At 54.2% G+C, this 19,946-nt stretch overlaps 1 protein-coding gene across 1 annotated transcript; it reads right to left on the bottom strand.

Annotated features, from left to right (window-relative positions):
- Positions 1 to 570: 570 nt before the first annotated feature.
- Positions 571 to 9,937, bottom strand: LOC306950328 (PHD finger protein 7-like; the record flags this gene model as incomplete). Its single annotated transcript, XM_079540559.1, has 10 exons — positions 571 to 911; positions 1,053 to 1,171; positions 1,323 to 1,436; positions 1,597 to 1,956; positions 2,146 to 2,270; positions 2,527 to 2,628; positions 2,720 to 2,811; positions 2,946 to 3,066; positions 3,283 to 3,479; positions 9,856 to 9,937. 10 exons carry the CDS (start codon positions 9,935 to 9,937, stop codon positions 571 to 573), a joined length of 1,653 nt encoding a protein of 550 aa, XP_079396685.1.
- Positions 9,938 to 19,946: the final 10,009 nt, after the last annotated feature.

The following is a 19,946-nucleotide window of genomic DNA, read 5'->3' as shown; positions in this document are numbered from 1 at the left end:
CTGTGGACTGATGGAGGATCGTGCAATAGGAAGCTGTGAAAGGAGAAGGAGAAATTTTGGACTGGAATCCAGAATGCCAAACAGCCTGTATTCAACTGAGAGCAGCTCTGATGTCTACCCCAGCTCTAGGACTGCAGTGGCAGCAGACTTGAGGCACTGCCCAAATGCAGGAGGAAAGCCCGGGTCCTGGCCCACCCCACAGCCGGCAGCAGCCGTGGGGCTGCCCGCGTGTCCCAAACACAGCGGCATCCCCACCATGATGAAAGAAACACCCCCAGAATGGGCTGCAGCTGCCAGCCTGGCCTCCGCCACATTGTGCATTGAAACGTTGCACCGCACTGGAGTCAGGGCCAGAGCCCAGCTCAGCCTGAACCCGGCCATGGGGAGGAAGGAGTGGGTTGGGTGCTGAGGAGAAGAGATGCCCGTGGTTGCAGCCCCTACAGCTGCCCACCTCGGGAAAGGCAGAGAAGAACCAAACCGACAGTGGTATGATGGAACTGTCACTTTTATTGATGGACTTTGATGACTTTATACAGCAATTGGAGCTGGCACACGGACGCTCCTGTGGCATCAGTGGGGCCGGCGGTTGATGTTCTGAGCCCGACGTGGAACCCGGGAGCGGCTTCGGCCCCAGGCTGGCCGTCGCCGCCTGGACCGGCTCCTGCGGCGCCTTTGGGGCTGGCTGTTGTTCTGTGCAGCCCGATGTTCCAGAGGCGAGCGGCTGCGAGTCCTGGCCCGCCGTGTCTGCCCGGAGAGCAGCTCAGGCACCTGGGAGCTGTGATCTGGTCCCGATGGTGCCTGGTTGGTGGTGTCGGAGCTGCTGCTCTCCTGTCCTGTAGGGCCTTGGGATGGCCCCAGTCCCTGCTGGCTGGTGGTGTTGGGGTCAGCGCTGTCCGCATTGATGCTGGAGGCTGTAAGGGGAGGCAGGAAGGTGAGCGGGACAGATGTCCAGCCCCGGGGTGGGACGGGCTCTCATCCCTCCAGGGCCAAAGGGACTTGAGCAAGGCCTCGCCTGGCCCCAGCCCAGCAGCACGCGGCCGTTTGCCTCTTACCGATGCCCTCTCCAGCACAGGCGTTGCACTCCCAGCTCGTTGTGCTGTGACTCAGGTTGGAGCAGAGTCGATGGGTGCCTTGTGCAGCGCAGGAGCTGCAGAGGAGCAGCTGCCAGGGCCTGTGGAAAACAGCGGGTTGTGGCCGTGAGGACAAAGTGAGCTGAGCCAGGGAGCGCCCGGCACAGCTCTGGTGCCCAGTGTGTGCTCTCCCAGGCCGTGGTGAGGCTGCGATCCCACGCAGAGCCCCAGAGGGCTGCTGAGGGAACTCACCCCTCTCCCTCTTCTTGTTCCCTGCCGCCTGGGTAACGGCAGTCGCTGGCATCGCAGCGCCGGTGCCTAACTCCCAGGGATGCGTAGGCACGGTTGTTCTCCCACTTTGGTTTTCTGCCAGAGAAAGGAGGGAATGTGATGAGCTCCCAGTGCCTGTAGACTAAGACTGAGCAAAGGCACCCCCGCAGCAAAGGGCCAGGCCTGCTGGGGCAGTCCTTGGGCAGGCGCAGCTCTTGTGCCCTCCTGTCTCGAGAGCTGGCTGAAGGCCACCCACCTGGCTGGGATGTGGATGCCCAGGTTGATCATTTCCTGAATGAAGACCTCTCTGTCTCGGCAGAGAGGGCACTGGAAGCAGCGAAGCCCAGCGCTCTTGGCCATTCCCTGCAGCAGAAACACAAGCAGTGTGAGCGTGAGCCAGGCCTGGTGCTGCTGAGCGCCTGCCTGCCTGCTGGGCGAGGGGAGAGCTCCTACCTGGATGCAGGCGCGGTGGAACCAGGCGTGTTGGCAGGCAGGGCACACCATGGTGCTGTACGACCTGCAGACCCCCACGGGCTCCATGCAGATGATGCAGGTCGTGTCCTGCGTTGGCGCCGTCTCCACTGGCTGCTGTGGGAGGTGCTCCCAGCAGAAGGACCTGGAGGAAGATGGGAGGGACGGGCAAGGTGAGAAGTGCTGCGAGGAGGGCAGAGGAACAGGAAGGAGCTCCAGGCCTTGGCTCTGGCTCTGCCAGGCCGCTGGGAGGCGTCACGGCGCGCTCCTCGCTTCTTTGGCTGGTGCTGAAGCAGGGGTTGGAGGCCCGCAGGCGATGCCTGGCAGCCCTTACCAGTGTCGGTCAAAGTGCTGGGTGACGCATTGACCCTGGTTGGCGCAGGGGAAATGGAAGCTGCGGTCGCAGCCCGTCTCCGCGCAGGTGATGGTGGCCCCGCGCTGGCCACAGACGAAGCAGAGCTGTAAAGAGCAGAGCATGTCCCATCAGCTGCAGGCTCAGGGCCTACGCAGCGGGCCCCGCACCTCTGTGCAGGGCACGGGATGGGGGCAGGGCTGGCTGGCACTCTGCAGAGCTGCCTGCTGAACAGGGCTGGTCTGCAAGAGCAGGGATTTCTCTTGGGGCTGGCTGGAAGGGCTGGGATTGCTTTCTTTGGACCAGGCTAAGCTCGCCATGCCTCCACTGGCACCAAGCTCCCTGTTCCGGTGCGGTGCTCACCGTCTGCTCTGCCTGCCTCATGGTGCGAATGAGGTCTTCAACGTAGAACAGACCTTTATTTTGATTGTCTATTCCATGTTGACAAAGACCGTTGGCAAATCCCTGTAGAGGAGGAAAGAGCATGATGTTATTAATGCAGAAAGAAGGGAAGCACTGGTTGGAGGAAGGTGTCAGGAGGCACGAGGGAACTCACCACACAAAATGCATGGAAACACATCCCATACATCTCGTATCTCCTGCCGAAGATGGATTTCTGGTTATCCACTCGGCCACAGAGCACGCATGCTGGAGAGGAGAGAGAAACAGCAGTGAGCAGCTTGTGTGGGGCTGGCCCCAGGGGCTGCTGTGTGCCAGCGTGCCAGCTGAGGGGCAGGGCTGGTGGCCGTGGAGGGGTGCGTGCAGGGATCCTTTGCTCTCACCTGGCTCACTCGAGCCGGTGGCATCCTGAGTCCCCTCGGACATCGTGTGCACAAACGGCGAGCACTCACACAGCAGAGTGTCTGTCCCAGCAACACCAGGCTTTCTCCTCCGCGTGACAACCTAGGGGAGAAGCGGGACGAGGCTGAGTTCTCAGCTCAGGCCCCGAGTGCTGGGGAACCCTCCTCCCTGGGCAGCCTCAGGCAGCCCCTTCCTCCCTGCTCACCTCACCAAGTCGCACTGAGCTCGGCCTGAGCCCCGCAGCCTTGGCTCTGTTCTGCACCCCGCAGGTCACAGTGGCCGTTCCGTGCCACCTTCTGTGATGCCATCACACCTCACCGGGGCTGAGGCACCCAGGCAGCAGGGCGGAGGCTCTTGCAGCCAGCGCAGGGTGAGGGGCCCGGTGCCGGACGCAGCCCCGCTGGAACCCGGCGTGTTGGTGCTGCTGAAGGCACTGGGCGACACGTCCACCCTCCTGGTCCCACCTGAGTGCTGCCTGGCCTGTGGCTCCAGCAGTATCCCAATCAAGCGTTCAGCTGTTCCCGTGACTTTTTGTTGCTTGCTGCTCTTTACCTCTCACTACAATAAATGACTCGACTCACAGAATCACAGCATCTCGGTGGTGGGCAAAGACCTCTAAGATCCCCAGGTCCCACCGTCCACCCCCCACCTGCCCACGTCCCTCAGTGCCACATCCCCACGGTGCTGGGACGCCTCCATGGGCGCTGACTCCCCCAGCTCCCCATGCAGCTGTGCCAGTGCCCGACCGCTCTTTCAGCAAAGACGTTCTTCCTAGGATCCAATCGGGATCCCCTGGTGCAACTGGAGGCTGTTCCCCCTCGTCCCAACGCTGCTACCTGGGAGAAGAGGCAGACCCCCTCGTTGCTACAGCCTCCTTTCGCAGAGTTATACGGCGTGGTGAGGCCTCCCCTGAGCCTCCTGCAGCCTGCACAACCCCAGTTCATTCTGCCCCTCCTCATGGGACTTTTGTTCCAGACCCTTCGTGCCTTATTTCCCTGACACACTGCAGGTTCTCCAAAACTGCTGCCCTGGGCTTCAGGAGGGCAGGCTTTGAATTACTCAGGATGCTGGTAGGGAGGGTCCCTTGGGATTCAGCCCAGACGAGCTAGCGGGTCCAGGAAGGCTGGTCACTTTTCAAGAAGGAAGTTTTATGCAGCATCTGATGCACGGACTCAGATGTGAATGATCCAAAGTGTTTATTACAAGTTCTCACATCACTTGCATACCTTCACAAGTTTTCTTTTTCTTGCTTTCCATCCTGCCCTACAACTTTCCCATCCACCCCTCCACATTGACAGAGCATTCTACAAAACACTCTTCAACCGTTCGTGCAGGCACTTATCCAATCAGAGCCGTGAGCCGTTCTTTCTTCTTCTAGAGGTGTCCTTGGTTCTCATGCTGTTTATCTTGCTCCACAGCTGCTGCTCTGAACAGGTTTTCCTGTATTCCCAGTCTCAGAGGCCTAGGAGCAGGCTGTTCCCCTGTGGTTTAAAATGAGCCGGCAGAGAAGAGCAGGGAACTTTTGCTGAGGCTCCGGGAGAGAAGATGATTTTGCTTCCTGTAGAAGAAGGGACAGGCGACTCAGGGGGAGCACACAGAAGTGGTCAGGATCATGCAGGGAGAAACTTAGAAAGACGAAAGCCCAACATGAACTCAAGGTGGCCACTGTAGGAAAAGAGAACAAAAAAACCTCTATTGTTAACAAATATGTTAACAATAAGAGGAGGGCTAAGGAGGATTTCATCCTTTACTGGATGGGGTGGGGAACATGACTAGTGTGGATAAGGAAAAGGTTGAGGTTCTCAGTGTCTTCTTTTCACCTATCTTTAGAAGTCAGACCAATTATCCTCAGGTACTCCACCCCCTGACTTGGAGGTCTGGGATGGAAGCAGAATAAGGCCTGTGTGGGTTCATGAAAGGCAGGTCCTGCTCAATCAACCTGATCTCTTTCTATGATCAGGTGATCTGCCTGGTAGATGAGGCAAAGGCTGTTGACGTAGTCTAACTTCAGCAAAGCCTTTGGCACTGTCTCCTGCTGATTCTTCTGGAGAAACTGGCATCCCGTGGCTGGGATGGGTAAAGCAGTGGCTGAAGGGCTGGGTGCAGAGCGGCGGTGAATGGAGTTATATGCGGCTGGCGACCTGTCAGGAGTTGTGTTCCTGTGAGAGTTAGATTGTGTTTTTGCCACTGTCATGGCTGTATGATCTTTGTTATCAGTATTCCACACCGTAACAGCACATGAAGCACCAGGAGCTAGAGTCAGAGCTCCAGTACCACGGGCTGCTGCATTGCCAGTGCCTGGTTCTCACAAGAGAAGAACTGCGTACCCTAGAGGGCCTTGTGTTTCCGTTTTCCATTCAGCGGGAAAGATAAAACTGCTTGCAAGTCACAAGACTGCTCTTTTTCTGCAGCTCGTCTCAGCAGTGCGTGCTCCCCAGCTGTCTTGCCTTCAGCTTTAGAGTAAGGCCTGTGGTTTTGGACGCTCTCATTTTATTTGATTCATTAGCCTCAACTCCAACTGTATGTATTGTATTGTGTTATCTTGCATTCCAACATCATAGTTAGTAAATCAATGTTCTCCCTCAGCTCGTTGCCACTGTTTTGCTTTTAGGCCCATCTCCCTACCCTTCTCCCTTTATCCCCTTCCCCCTTGCCCTGGGTGTGGGTCTGTGGGTCCCCTGCCCCATCAGTCAAGGAACCGGTCCGAATGGGCCTGTAAACCTTTGACACAGCCCCCCACGCTCTTTTTTTTTTTCGGGCTGTGGGCCTGCTGTTCCCCTGCCACGGACACAGACAGATCTAGAGATAACTGTGACAGCAGTAGAAACTTCTAATACCAGGGCATAGGCCTTTACTGAACTTGTAACCTTCTTACAAAGCAGCTGCTGCAAGAAGGATGCTGAGCAGCAGAACAGAGCAGAGGCTAGGGCATGGACCGGGGTAAGAAATCAACACAGAGGGCTTGAGCAACACCAACTATGTTCAAACACAGTGTGAGCTTTTGCAAAGGAATATGCGAGGGAAAAACTGCTGAATAAATGTAAATACAGAATTAAATTTATGCTTGCTAGCGCAGCATAATAGGGGTCATAAATCAGGAATTGGGGCTCAGTAACTTTAGGTATTTTGTTACAGGTTTATTCTTAAACATGTCCTTTCTAAGTAGTAAGGGAAGGAAAAATACAGAGCAGGGTAAGAAAGGCTTGGCATAGGATGAAACAGGCATAACAGCTTCAAGAAATACTGCCCTCCTGTATGCATGGAGATGTACAAAATGATCCTGAAAACGTGAGGTTGGTGGTACCTCTCATATGGGAAGACGAGTTATTAACTGTTGCATGGATTGAACGCCTGGAGTACTTGGCCAGTAGGAAACAGTAAAAACCTGTGATGGGAGAAAGAGGTATAATACAGTGTCCATATATATATGTATATATATAATGAGAAGTGTTCAACTGACCGTGCTCCCAATGTCTCCCTGCCCTAAGGGATTGCCCACCCACTGTTGCAGTAATGAGTAAAAACTTTGCTGCTTCACTGAGATCATTTCCTGATCTGAAATCATTGGAGTTGAGCGCCTCCCACATTCCCCAGGGGTCGGGATTGGGGCCCATCGTGTTTAATATCTGTATGGATGTGCAGCTGAGGTCATGCCCAGGCTTCCGTATCCCCGGGAATGGTACAGCCAACATAAATCACAGACTGACAAGCTACTGGTGCTTTCTTCTTTGTTATTCCACATCCCACAGGCAGCACAGGACTTCACCAGACCGGGAGCATCAGGGTCCTCGGGGGATTCCACAGCAGCCGATGGAAGCCAGCCCAGGCAGCCAGGGTGGGCCCGGACTCGAAGCCCCCCCTCAACATCCCTCGCTGCAGTGCCTGTCGTTGCCTTTGTTCGCTCTACACCCCTTGCCTAGTTCATAATTAAGCAAACGCCGTTCTGAAACAACTCCAAAGAAGGATGTTCCACATCAATGGAAACGATTTTGCAGGAGCACTACACTAAGGTGGAAACTTCGGTTCAAGGCTACTTTTGGTGTGGGTCTCGTAATGTAGAAGGAGTAGATGGGGCTGTGAGCTGTGACACAGAAACGTGGGACAAAGCGGGAGCGAGGCTGTCGGGTGCAGCTACGCGCTCTGACCCTGTGGCTAAAGACCTTTTGGGGCCCCGGAGATCCATTTGCCCTTTAGACACCAGACTGGTGAGCCCGAGGAAGGAACCAGGCTTGCAACCCCCCGATCCACAGGATGTTTGACATACGATCTGCAATAAATATGATATATATGATAAGTAATTTCAGTGATTTAAAGTAAATAAATAAATACATACACTTCCCTCTGAAAGCAAGCAAGCAAGCAAGAAAGCAAGAAAGAAAGGGAGAAAGGGAGAAAGAGGGGAGGAAAGAAAGAGAAGGAAAGAGAGAGAGAAGGAAGGGAAGGGAAGGGAAGGGAAGGGAAGGGAAGGGAAGGGAAGGGAAGGGAAGGGAAGGGAAGGGAAGGGAAGGGAAGGGAAGGGAAGGGAAGGGAAGGGAAGGGAAGGGAAGGGAAGGGAAGGGAAGGGAAGGGAAGGGAAGGGAAGGGAAGGGAAGGGAAGGGAAGGGAAGGGAAGGGAAGGGAAGGGAAGGGAAGGGAAGGGAAGGGAAGGGAAGGGAAGGGAAGGGAAGGGAAGGGAAGGGAAGGGAAGGGAAGGGGGTGAGCGGAAGAAGGGGGGGGGGGGCGGAGCAGGGGAGGGGTGGAGGAAGGGAGGGAGGAAGGGAGGAAGGATTGAAGGAAGGAAGGGAGGATGGGAGGAAGGCAGGAAGGAAGGCAAGAAGGCAGGAAGGAAGGCAGGAAGGCAGGAAGGAAGGCAGGAAGGAAGGAAGGAAGGCAGGAAGGCAGGAAGGTAGGAAGGCAGGAAGGCAGGAAGGCAGGAAGACAGGAAAGAAGGAAGGCAGGAAGGTAGGAAGGCAGGAAGGCAGGAAGGCAGGAAGGCAGGAAGACAGGCAGGAAGGAAGGAAGGAAGGAAGGAAGGAAGGAAGGAAGGAAGGAAGGAAGGAAGGAAGGAAGGAAGGAAGGAAGGAAGGAAGGAAGGAAGGAAGGAAGGAAGGAAGGAAGGAAGGAAGGAGGAGGTTATGCTTGTGTTTTCACAGGTGCTGGACTGTGATGGATTCCATCCAGTCATAAAGGCCTACTTAGCAGTACCATCAGCACCTACTGCTGCCTCTTCAGATCCATACCAAGCTTCTGGGTGTTCTCCTAACCAAAGCCTATGGAGGGAACTGGACTGTGGATACTGCAGCCAATCTCTCAGCATCAAGCAGTGCAACAACTACCTCAGAAAATTTCTGATTTGTAGGGCAAAAGCTACGTGTCAAAATCTCGTGGGTTTGGTTTGGTTTGATTTGTGGTATTAATGTGTCTGTCACTTGTTGCATGTTTGTTGGTAGATATTCTTTCTATTAATAAGGGGATCGACCAAGTGCTTGTTGCTCAAACTAATAAAGAAGGGGAATTTGTAGGACAAACAAAGGCATTATGTACAAAAGACCTTGCAAATGAATAAACAAGCTGGGCAGCTGCTTGTGCCACAGGTAAACGCGCACGAGGCGCGCGGCTGGTGCAGATGAGCAAGGGGTTGTGACGGGGTGTGAAGGGTTGTAAGCACCTACAATAAAGGTCTTCGTTCTGCACCAGCAACGGAATCTGTGTCTCACTTGTCACAAGGAACGCCCTTCCCCTCCCCTCCCCTCCCTGTTGACCACTGCTGATGAAAATGCGCAGCTAATGGTTGCAACTACGCTGAGAAAAAGCATTTGGAAGTGCAGAATTTGCTCTATTAAACAGTAGTCGTATCAGAGTTTGTAGTACTCGTATCTGCAGTAGTTTCAAAGGAAATAGGGCAGGCATTATTTTTGGAGTGACCTACCTAAATTTCTAGTCATTCGATACCCACGTGCTAATGACAAGGACTTGCTACCACCGAGTACTAGTGGTGAGTAAAAGATGTGAGTGGTGCTCCAGAGGGCTCCAGACTGAGGCCAGTGGGGAAGAAGCGCTGATCTGCTTGGGAGCCCTGCACGGGGATCGGGATGGCTGGCTGGATGGGCAGAGCCTCAGCAACTGGATAGGGCCAAGAAGACCAAGTGCTGGCTGCTGCTCTTTGCTCACAACAACCCCAGGCAACACTACAGTGCTGCAGCACCGTGCCCAGGTGCCCAAGAAGGCCGAGGGCATCCTGGCTTGCAGCGGAAACGGTGCAGCCAGCAGGAGCAGGGAGGCGATCGTGGCCCCGTACCCTGCGCTGGGGAGGCCACACCTCAAGCGCTGTATTCTGTTCTGGGCCCCTCACTGCAAGAAAGACATGGAGGCCCTGCAGTGTGTCCGTGGAAGGGCAACGGGGCAGGAAAGGGTCTGGAACAAAAGTCCCATGAGGAGGGGCAGAATGAACTGGGGTTGTGCAGGCTGCAGGAGGCTCAGGGGAGGCCTCACCACGCCGTGTAACTCTGCGAAAGGAGGCTGTAGCAAGGAGGGGGTCTGCCTCTTCTCCCAGGTAGCAGCGTTGGGACAAGGGGGAACGGCCTCCAGTTGCACCAGGGGATCCCCATTGGATCTGAGGAAGAACGTCTTTCCTGAAAGAGCGGTCGGGCACTGGCACAGCTGCATGGGGAGCTGGGGGAGTCAGCGCCCATGGAGGCGTCCCAGCACCGTGGGGATGTGGCACTGAGGGATGTGGGCAGGTGGGGGGTGGACGGTGGGACCTGGGGATCTTAGAGGTCTTTGCCAACCACCGAGACGCTGTGATTCTGTGAATCGAGTCATTTATTGTAGTGAGAGGTAATCAGCAGCAAGCAACCAAAAAGTAAAGCCTTGAGAACACCATAGAAAAAGCTGAACACTTGACTGGGATACTGCTGGAGCCACAGGCCTGGCAGCACTCAGGTGGGGCCAGGAGGGTGGACGTGTCGCCCAGTGCCTTCAGCAGCACCAACATGCCGGGTTCCAGCGGGGCTGCGTCCGGCACCGGGCCCCTCACCCTGCGCTGGCTGCAAGAGCCTCCGCCCTGCAGCCTGGGTGCCCTCAGCCCCGGTGAGGTGTGATGGCATCACAGAAGGTGGCACAGAACGGCCACTGTGACCTGCGGGGTGCAGAACAGAGCCAAGGCTGCGGGGCTCAGGCCGAGCTCAGTGCGACTTGGTGAGGTGAGCAGGGAGGAAGGGGCTGCCTGAGGCTGCCCAGGGAGGAGGGTTCCCCAGCGCTCGGGGCCTGAGCTGAGAACTCAGCCTCGTCCCGCTTCTCCCCTAGGTTGTCACGCGGAGGAGAAAGCCTGGTGTTGCTGGGACAGACACTCTGCTGTGTGAGTGCTCGCCGTTTGTGCACACGATGTCCGAGGGGACTCAGGATGCCACCGGCTCGAGTGAGCCAGGTGAGAGCAAAGGATCCCTGCACGCACCCCTCCACGGCCACCAGCCCTGCCCCTCAGCTGGCACGCTGGCACACAGCAGCCCATGGGGACAGCCCCACGCAAGCTGCTCACTGCTGTTTCTCTCTCCTCTCCAGCATGCGTGCTCTGTGGCCGAGTGGATAACCAGAAATCCATCTTCGGCAGGAGATACGAGATGTATGGGATGTGTTTCCATGCATTTTGTGTGGTGAGTTCCCTCGTGCCTCCTGACACCTTCCTCCAACCAGTGCTTCCCTTCTTTCTGCATTAATAACATCATGCTCTTTCCTCCTCTACAGGGATTTGCCAACGGTCTTTGTCAACATGGAATAGACAATCAAAATAAAGGTCTGTTCTACGTTGAAGACCTCATTCGCACCATGAGGCAGGCAGAGCAGACGGTGAGCACCGCACCGGAACAGGGAGCTTGGTGCCAGCGGAGGCATGGCGAGCTTAGCCTGGTCCAAAGAAAGCAATCCCAGCCCTTCCAGCCAGCCCCAAGAGAAATCCCTGCTCTTGCAGACCAGCCCTGTTCAGCAGGCAGCTCTGCAGAGTGCCAGCCAGCCCTGCCCCCATCCCGTGCCCTGCACAGAGGTGCGGGGCCCGCTGCGTAGGCCCTGAGCCTGCAGCTGATGGCAAATGCTCTGCTCTTTACAGCTCTGCTTCGTCTGTGGCCAGCGCGGGGCCACCATCACCTGCGCGGAGACGGGCTGCGACCACAGCTTCCATTTCCCCTGCGCCAACGAGGGTCAATGCGTCACCCAGCACTTTGACCGACACTGGTAAGGGCTGCCAGGCATCGCCTGCGGGCCTCCAACCCCTGCTTCAGCACCAGCCAAAGAAGCGAGGAGCGCGCCGTGACGCCTCCCAGCGGCCTGGCAGAGCCAGAGCCAAGGCCTGGGGCTCCTTCCTGTTCCCCTGCCCTCCTGGCAGCACTTCTCACCTTGCCCGTCCCTCCCATCTTCCTCCAGGTCCTTCTGCTGGGAGCACCTCCCACAGCAGCCAGTGGAGACGGCGCCAACGCAGGACACGACCTGCATCATCTGCATGGAGCCCGTGGGGGTCTGCAGGTCGTACAGCACCATGGTGTGCCCTGCCTGCCAACACGCCTGGTTCCACCGCGCCTGCATCCAGGTAGGAGCTCTCCCCTCGCCCAGCAGGCAGGCAGGCGCTCAGCAGCACCAGGCCTGGCTCACGCTCACACTGCTTGTGTTTCTGCTGCAGGGAATGGCCAAGAGCGCTGGGCTTCGCTGCTTCCAGTGCCCTCTCTGCCGAGACAGAGAGGTCTTCATTCAGGAAATGATCAACCTGGGCATCCACATCCCAGCCAGGTGGGTGGCCTTCAGCCAGCTCTCGAGACAGGAGGGCACAAGAGCTGTGCCTGCCCAAGGACTGCCCCAGCAGGCCTGGCCCTTTGCTGCGGGGGTGCCTTTGCTCAGTCTTAGTCTACAGGCACTGGGAGCTCATCACATTCCCTCCTTTCTCTGGCAGAAAACCAAAGTGGGAGAACAACCGTGCCTACGCATCCCTGGGAGTTAGGCACCGGCGCTGCGATGCCAGCGACTGCCGTTACCCAGGCGGCAGGGAACGAGAAGAGGGAGACGGGTGAGTTCCCTCAGCAGCCCTCTGGGGCTCTGCGTGGGATCGCAGCCTCACCACGGGCAGGGAGAGCACACACTGGGCACCAGAGCTGTGCCGGGCGCTCCCTGGCTCAGCTCACTTTGTCCTCACGGCCACAACCCGCTGTTTTCCACAGGCCCTGGCAGCTGCTCCTCTGCAGCTCCTGCGCTGCACAAGGCACCCATCGACTCTGCTCCAACCTGAGTCACAGCACAACGAGCTGGGAGTGCAACGCCTGTGCTGGAGAGGGCATCGGTAAGAGGCAAACGGCCGCGTGCTGCTGGGCTGGGGCCAGGCGAGGCCTTGCTCAAGTCCCTTTGGCCCAGGAGGGATGAGAGCCCGTCCCACCCCGGGGCTGGACATCTGTCCCGCTCACCTTCCTGCCTCCCCTTACAGCCTCCAGCACCAATGCGGACAGCGCTGGCCCCAACACCACCAGCCAGCAGGGACTGGGGCCATCCCAAGGCCCTACAGGGCAGGAGAGCAGCAGCTCCGACACCACCAACCAGGCACCATCGGGACCAGATCACAGCTCCCAGGTGCCTGAGCTGCTCTCCGGGCAGACACGGCGGGCCAGGACTCGCAGCCGCTCGCCTCTGGAACATCGGGCTGCACAGAACAACAGCCAGCCCCAAAGATGCCGCAGGAGCCGGTCCAGGCGGCGACGGCCAGCCTGGGGCCGAAGCCGCTCCCGGGTTCCACGTCGGGCCCAGAACATCAACCGCCGGCCCCACTGATGTCATAGGAGCGGCCGTGTGCCAGCTCCAATTGCTGTATAAAGTCATCAAAGTCCATCAATAAAAGTGACAGTTCCATCATACCACTGTCGGTTTGGTTCTTCTCCGCCTTTCCCGAGGTGGGCACCTTTAGGGGCTGCAGCCACAGGGATCCCTTCCCCGCAGCACCCAACCCACTCCTTCCTCCCCATGGCCGGGTTCAGGCTGAGCTGGGCTCTGGCCCTGACTCCAGCAGGGCACAACGTTTCCAACACACACCGTGGCGGAGGCCAGGCTGGCAGCTGCAGCCCATTCTGGGGGTGTTTCTTTCATCATGGGGCCGTTGCTGCATTTGGCAGCCCCACGGCTGCTGCCGGCTGTGCGGTGGGCCAGGAGCCGGGCCTTCCTCCTGGGCTAGGTGCCACGTATCCCACAGCGCGTCCAGGAGAGCTCTGTGGCGCTCCACGTGGATTCAAGCAGCCGTAACTCAAAAAGCCTGGTCCACTCTTTTGCGGCGCGCATGCGCACCGTCCCGATGCACGCTGGGAGCTGTAGTTTCGGCGGGAAGGGCGGTGCCGCCTGTTTCGCGGTTCGCCGTGCCTCCCTGTAGCGCTCCGACGACCGCGGGTCCTCAGGCCGGAACGCTGATAGCAGATGTGGCCCCGGAGAGCCCGGCCTTTTGGGGGGCCTGAAAAGAATGCGCTTCGCCCTCCGGCTGAGCATACGGGCCGAGTGAGCAATGCTGTAGAGCATAAGCTCAGCGGTTGGGCCCTGCAGCCGAGGCCGGGGACTTCCGTGTGAGTGCGTGTGTGCTGCAGAACCATAGAATCACAGAATGGTCTGGGTTGCAAAGGAGCACAGCGCTCATCCAGTTCCAACCCCCTGCTGTGTGCAGGTCACCAACCAGCAGCCCAGGCTGCCCAGAGCCACATCCAGCCTGGCCTTGAATGCCTGCAGGGATGGGGCATCCACAGCCTCCTTGGGCAACCTGTGCCAGTGCCTCACCACCCTCTGGCTGAAAAACTTCCTCCTGATATCCAACTTAAGCCTCCCCTATCTCAGTTTAACACCATTCCCCTTGTCCTATCACTATCCACTATTGTAAACAGCTGTATCCCCTCCTGTTTATACGCTCCCTTCAAGTACTGGAAGGCCACAATGAGTTCTCCCTGCAGCCTTCTCTTCTCCAAGCCAAACAAGCCCAGTTCCCTCAACCTTTCCTCACACAGAGCTGCTCCAGCCCTCTGCTCATCTCAGTGCCTCCTCTGGACCCGCTCCCAGAGCTCCTCGTCCTTCCTGTGCTGGGCCCCAGGCCTGGACGCAGCGCTGCAGATGGGGCCTCACAAGAGCCGAGCAGAGGTGGACGATCACCTCCCTCTCCTGCTGGCCGCCCCTTTTTCATGCAGCCCAGCACACAGCTGGCCTTCCAGGCTGCAGGCGCACACTGCTGCCTCATGGCCAGCTTCTCGTCCGCCAGGACCCCCAGGTCCATCTCTGCAGGGCTGCTTCCAGATCTTCTTCCAGTTTGTATAAATACATGGTATTGTCCTGACCCAGCACCTGCACTTGGCCCTATTGGATCTCATTAGGTTTTCATGGGCCCACTTCTCCAGCCTGTCCAGGTCACTCTGGATGGCTTCCCTTCCTTCCAAAGTATTGACCACACTGCTCAGCTTGGTGTCATCTGCAAAGTTGCTGAGGGTGCACTCGATGACTGTGTCATTGATGAAGATGTTGAAGAGCACCGGTCCCAAGACCGACCCTTGAGGGACACCGCTTGTGACCAGCCTGCACCCTGACACAGAACCATTGATCACAGCCCTTTGGCTGTGTCCAGCCAGCCAATTCCTAATCCATCGAGCAGGCCACCCTTCAAATCCACACCTCTCCGATTTAGAGGGAAGGATGTGGTGAGGGACCACATCAAAGGCCTTGCAGAAGTCCAGGTAGATGACATCCACTGCCCTTCTCCCATTCACCAAAGCCATCACTCCATCATAGAATGCCACCAGATTGGTCAGGCACGATCTGCCCTTGGTGAGGCCTTGCTGGCTGTCTTGAATCACCTGTTTATCTCGTATGTGCCTTAACATAACTTCTAGGAGGATCTGTTCCATGATATTTTATTCTTCCTATGTTTCATCCTTGAAAACAGTTGTTCACGAGTGTATGCACTGCTAAAATGAGATGAGCAAGGCAGACTGTGAAACCAGGGATATCATCCTCTGGTAAGATGGGGCTTGCAAATTTGCCACTAATTTATATTATGTCTGCTTTAACACGCTTCTCTGTACACAGTGGAATAACAAAGGAGAGTTCCTGCTTGCTCTGTAGTTTGGGCAGTCAGTTTTTCCAGTGTTACCAGCAGGAACACAATTGTGACTAAGTTCACAGAGATATAAAACTTAAAATCTGTCCATTTGGACTTAATAAATGATCTGATTGTTCCCATTTGTGAAGGTTTTCCAGCTGACCGCAGTTAGCTTGCACAGAAAGTTCTGTGAAGTCAGTAGCTTTGTAAGCACTTTTGGTCATGCAAAGCTGTTCTGATTACTCCTCTGTTTCTGCAGGAGCGTGGTGAAGCCCTGCATACTGGTTTCTCTTTGGTAAGCCTTTATATTCATATATGTTGCACTTTCAAGTCCTGTTCAACATTCAGATACTGAGTTAGGAGTGGATTTAGCATGTAAAGGCACCAACTTTTCCAGAAAATTTCTCAAACCAATTGAGACTTTCCAGCTGGTGTAGCGTGTGCCAGCCCAGGAAGAGCCATACAGCTATGCTCTGTCTCATCTGCTGAGGATCTGCCCAAACGTTGTACAACTTCCCTTCTACCGCAATTGGAAAGTTGTAAATGGATCTCACAAAGAAGGAAATTGAATGAGATGCTCCTATCCTGCCTGCACCATGTTCATCGCAGGCTTTGTTCCCAGCACCACTCTGGTGGCTGTAGATGTACTGAACAGTGAATATATCAAGCTTTTTAATTTTTTTTTCTTGACAACTTTAATAAGGAACTTTAAAAAAAAACCAACCAACAACAAATAATAATACAAAATGCCACTTCTTGCATGCAGTGTCTGATGGAGATGCTTACTCCTACGGTGTTTATCTTCAGACACAGCTGGTCTCAGGAGAAGCAGCACCACAAGGAAAAGCACACAGTAGTTCAGAGCAGGTGAACTTCCAGCTTCTGTTTCCTGCTGCCTACCTGATAATGAAGGGACATTTGCTAACCCTGTGAGCTAAAAATGGATGTGGAAAAAGGGGTATGAAACTCATTGCAGTGAGAAGGTGCTGAGATTCAGACGACACCTGCTTATGTCAGAGATTTAAGCTCTGAACTCATGAGCTCTGTGCCTAGTTTACAGCTAGCAGTACAGCTTCGAGCATCTGCAGAGGGCTTTTGTTGCAGCTGGCCTCAGGCTTTTCTCAGAACCTTGTTAATACCATGAGCTTCACATTCTCCCTATCTTCACAACCCAATTTGGCTCCCTGAGATCCTGAATCATGTTATCTAACTCATATCAAATAGTTGTGGGGAAATGAGAAGCTAAATCCCAGGAGAATCCCAGAGCACTCCTTACCAGATGGAGAAGGCAAAAAAGTAAAACCAAGAGATGGAACAACACAGCAGGCTTTCACAGCAAAAGCATGCAGAAAGGAACCTGGAGTTGGTAGTGATAGGTAGGACAGGGCCAGCAGCATCTTCACAATTCCTGTTCCTTCCAACTTGCCAACAGAGAAAAAAATAAAACACCAGGACTGTGTGCAGCAGCAGTGGGGTGTTCAGTGAGTACAGCACAGCCCTGTTCTTACACAAAGCACTTGTGGCTTGGCCTGTTCAGTGCCTTGTAGGGCCCACAGCCTCCTGATGCACTTCTGATTCAGACAGGAGAGACCTTTGCTAGCTTTCCCAGAAGGCTGGAACAAGATTCCACTGAGATAACCAAAGGGCCATCTCACAGAGAAGCAGCGTGGTATGGCAGCTAGGTGGCAAACCATTTCTCTGGGTTCTCTCACTTCAGGAAAGATTGCTCAAACAGAAGATTTCAATCGCAGGAAATTGCCCAAGCTAGCCAGGGCTGCACACTGCATGGAGAGGGCTGGTGACACAGCATTTTAAATGCACGGCCCTGCAGGGCTGGAGGGGTTTGTGTGTGAATTCTTTCCTTCACACAAGCACAGGATTTTTAATTTATTTTTTCCCTCTGTGAACAGATTGAGAAGTTTTCACCAGAATGGTTGTTCAGTTCTGAATGTTAAGGTGTTCATGGAAGAAATGTCAGGTCACAGAGACGACGTGCTTTGGAACCAAACTTTTTTACATTTGCCCCATTTCACAAGTTCCTTTAATTGCTAGTCACAGAATCATAGAATCACAATGACTTGCAAGATCATCTTGTCCAACTGTCCTCCCATCACCACTGCTACCACGAGCACTAAACCAGATCTCACAGCTCCTCATCCAGGCGCCTCTTGAACGCTGCCAGGGACAGCAATTCCACCACCTCCCTGGGCAGCCATTGCAGTGCCTGACCACTCTGAGAGAAAAAGTTTCTCCTCATGTCCAACCCAAACCTCCTCTGGTACAACTTGTGGCCATTTCCTCAGGTCCTGTTTGTAAGTGATGTTCTTAATGCAGACCTGGATACTTCCCCTGAACATCCTGCATGGTTTAGAAGCATTAGCTTCTGCCAGATCTCAGGATACCTTTCACATAAATTCTTCTTAGCATCTAGTGTTTTCCTGATCTGTATTTGCCAGAAGAGAAAAGGATCAGAGTAAATGCAGCACTAATATGTATTTCTTCCTCCCAGCTGTTTCCCCTTCCTGTCACAGTGTCATCTCTGGCAGTGTTGGCAACTGGACTGCCTGTGTGAGCACATTGCATCGTTCCGCAATGAACTGAGCATTCATTCAGTCATTCTAAGATTCCGTGATTCTATGATTGGTAATGGCTTTTGGCCATCCACTCTTTTGGAGTTGGGTAGTGCTTCACCTGACACTAATTCCCAGGATCATGCAGATGCAATGTTGGCACAGCTTTTGGTGTTGCAGAACTAGCAGTTGTGATCTGAGCAGTTCATACCCAATGGCTGGAACATGCTGCCTTTGCCACTTGGTCAGAAAAGTACCTGGTGATAGCTGACCTTTGGATTTTATGCTTTATGCCCTTCTGCTGTAAAATGGCACTGCTCAAGAATTCCCAGTTGTAGGCTGTGTACTGCTGTTGTATCACACGCCTTTAACATGAATGATGATCAGGTAAGGAGACTGGGAGCCTTTTCATTACTGTGTGTCCTATCTGATTCCACCAAGCTTTCCTTTCCTTTTCTTTTTTCTGTGCACTAGGCCAGATACACAGATGACAGGCAGCAGTGGAAAGCCTTAGAAACAGTCTTTGCGTGTCTTTTTACTGCTGAAACATTTTTCTTTGGAAAACACACAATTAGAAATCAGGCTGGAGGTTCGGTAAAAAGGAAGAGTGTGCTCGTGTGCTTCAGGATAAGCTATCTTCACCATGAAAGCTTGTCTATCTGTGGGTGTCCAGTACTTCCAACGTACCCCCTGTGTGACAGACAGCTCTGCCGAGCAGCGAGTTCCCTGCAGGCTGCCTGTTTTAGCTGCATGTGCCTGACAGGTAGCACGGAGTGGAGGAGCAGTCTCATTGCTCAGTGCACATGGGCAGCCTGGTGCCGTGCTTGTAAATCCACACGGCGCTGTGCAGCCTCCATCCTAGCGCTCCCCCTCTACAAGCATATCTCAACTGACAGTGAATTGCCTGATCTTTACAGGTCTTTTCCAACCTCGGTGATTCTATGACTCTGCAATTCTGATCCCAGCAGAACTGGCATGCATTGCATTGCCTCCTGCTCATTTCACTGCTCCACAGAGTACAGGACAGTTTTGGGGCTCCTGGCCTTGCCCAGAGCTGTGGTTTGTTGGGCTGTCCTCCCACAGGACGAGTGCTGTCAGGCTGGGCCGTGGGCTGCTACATCTGCCTCATGTACTTCCTGCCAGCTCGGGTATAGAACTTGCTTGCTCCTCGTCATGTTGGCTGCTCTGTAGGATGGGGGAAGACGTAAAGCCCAATTAACAGCACTAGTAAGTACAGCAGCTCTTACATCCTTTCTGTCTTAGCATGCACGTCTGTGTGTTTGTGCAGGGGACGAGAAAATATGAACATGCTCAATCTAAACTCAAAGTTGCTTCCCATCCTGGTATCATTATGCACTTTCCTGTAGTATTCATGGCTCAAAACCAAAGGATACCTCATTGCTCAGGGGGGATTTGCTACTGGGAGAAGCAATCCTTAGGCTCCTCTGTACAGTGGGAAACAAAGGCCACATAAAATCAGTTATCAATCCGTGGTTGTTCGTAATATTCAAAAGGAGAAATTCCATTTCTGGCAGCACCTCAGGTAGTTTTGTATTTTTAATCACATTTAGGAATTTTTGTCTTCTGAGTGCTATGGGGGAGCTCCTTGAGTTCATCAGAGTGTCAGCAGAGTCTTTGGGGATTAATGTATTTTGCTACTGCTGGCATAGCATCTACAAATGGGATGTTGGTCGTGCTGAGTAACTGAAATAACTTTAAATAAATATCACACGCTGCCCAAAGTGTTTCACTGATTGGTGGCATGTGCTCGTATTACTGCTCTGAAGTGCAACTCCTGCTTGCATTGCTTTGTTCACACACACACTGGGATAGGCAATCACTGGGTGTACTTCTGTTGGAGAGGTTCTGGACTTACTAATGTCACTGGTAAAATGAAATTGCTGTAACTTCATGAATTTGGGGTATCTAAATTTTGCCGTTTGGATTTGCCTTCAGTTAAGCACACAGTTAACCTCTTTTCATTCCAATTAGTTGAAAACTAAGGATTTCCTTCCTTCTGTTTTGAACTGATATGTAAGAGGAAATCCGTCGTCGTTCCTGTTTTGAGTAGACCTTTCAGTGAGGAGTTCTGCTTGTGTATTAAAAAAACAGAATAGAAAGAAAGAAAAAGGCAGCACTGATTGAGGGGTAACAGCAGAAGGAGTCATTCCACGTACAAAGGCTTTGCAGCCAAGGAGCACCACGCGAAAATGTTCTCACTCTGTTCACTTCTAACCTGTGCTTTGTCTTGGATCTGATTCCTCATAGGAGGTCTTATCTTACCGAAACTGCAGCCTCTATCACCACCACCCCTTTGTGAAAAGGGTCCTGCCTGTAAAAGA

The sequence above is a fragment of the Tetrao urogallus genome (assembly GCF_951394365.1).
Source record: "Tetrao urogallus genome assembly, chromosome: 10".
NCBI classification, from domain to species: Eukaryota; Metazoa; Chordata; class Aves; order Galliformes; family Phasianidae; genus Tetrao; species Tetrao urogallus.
Note: the sequence above shows the minus strand (reverse complement) of the source record. Positions and strands in the feature narration are given on the sequence as shown.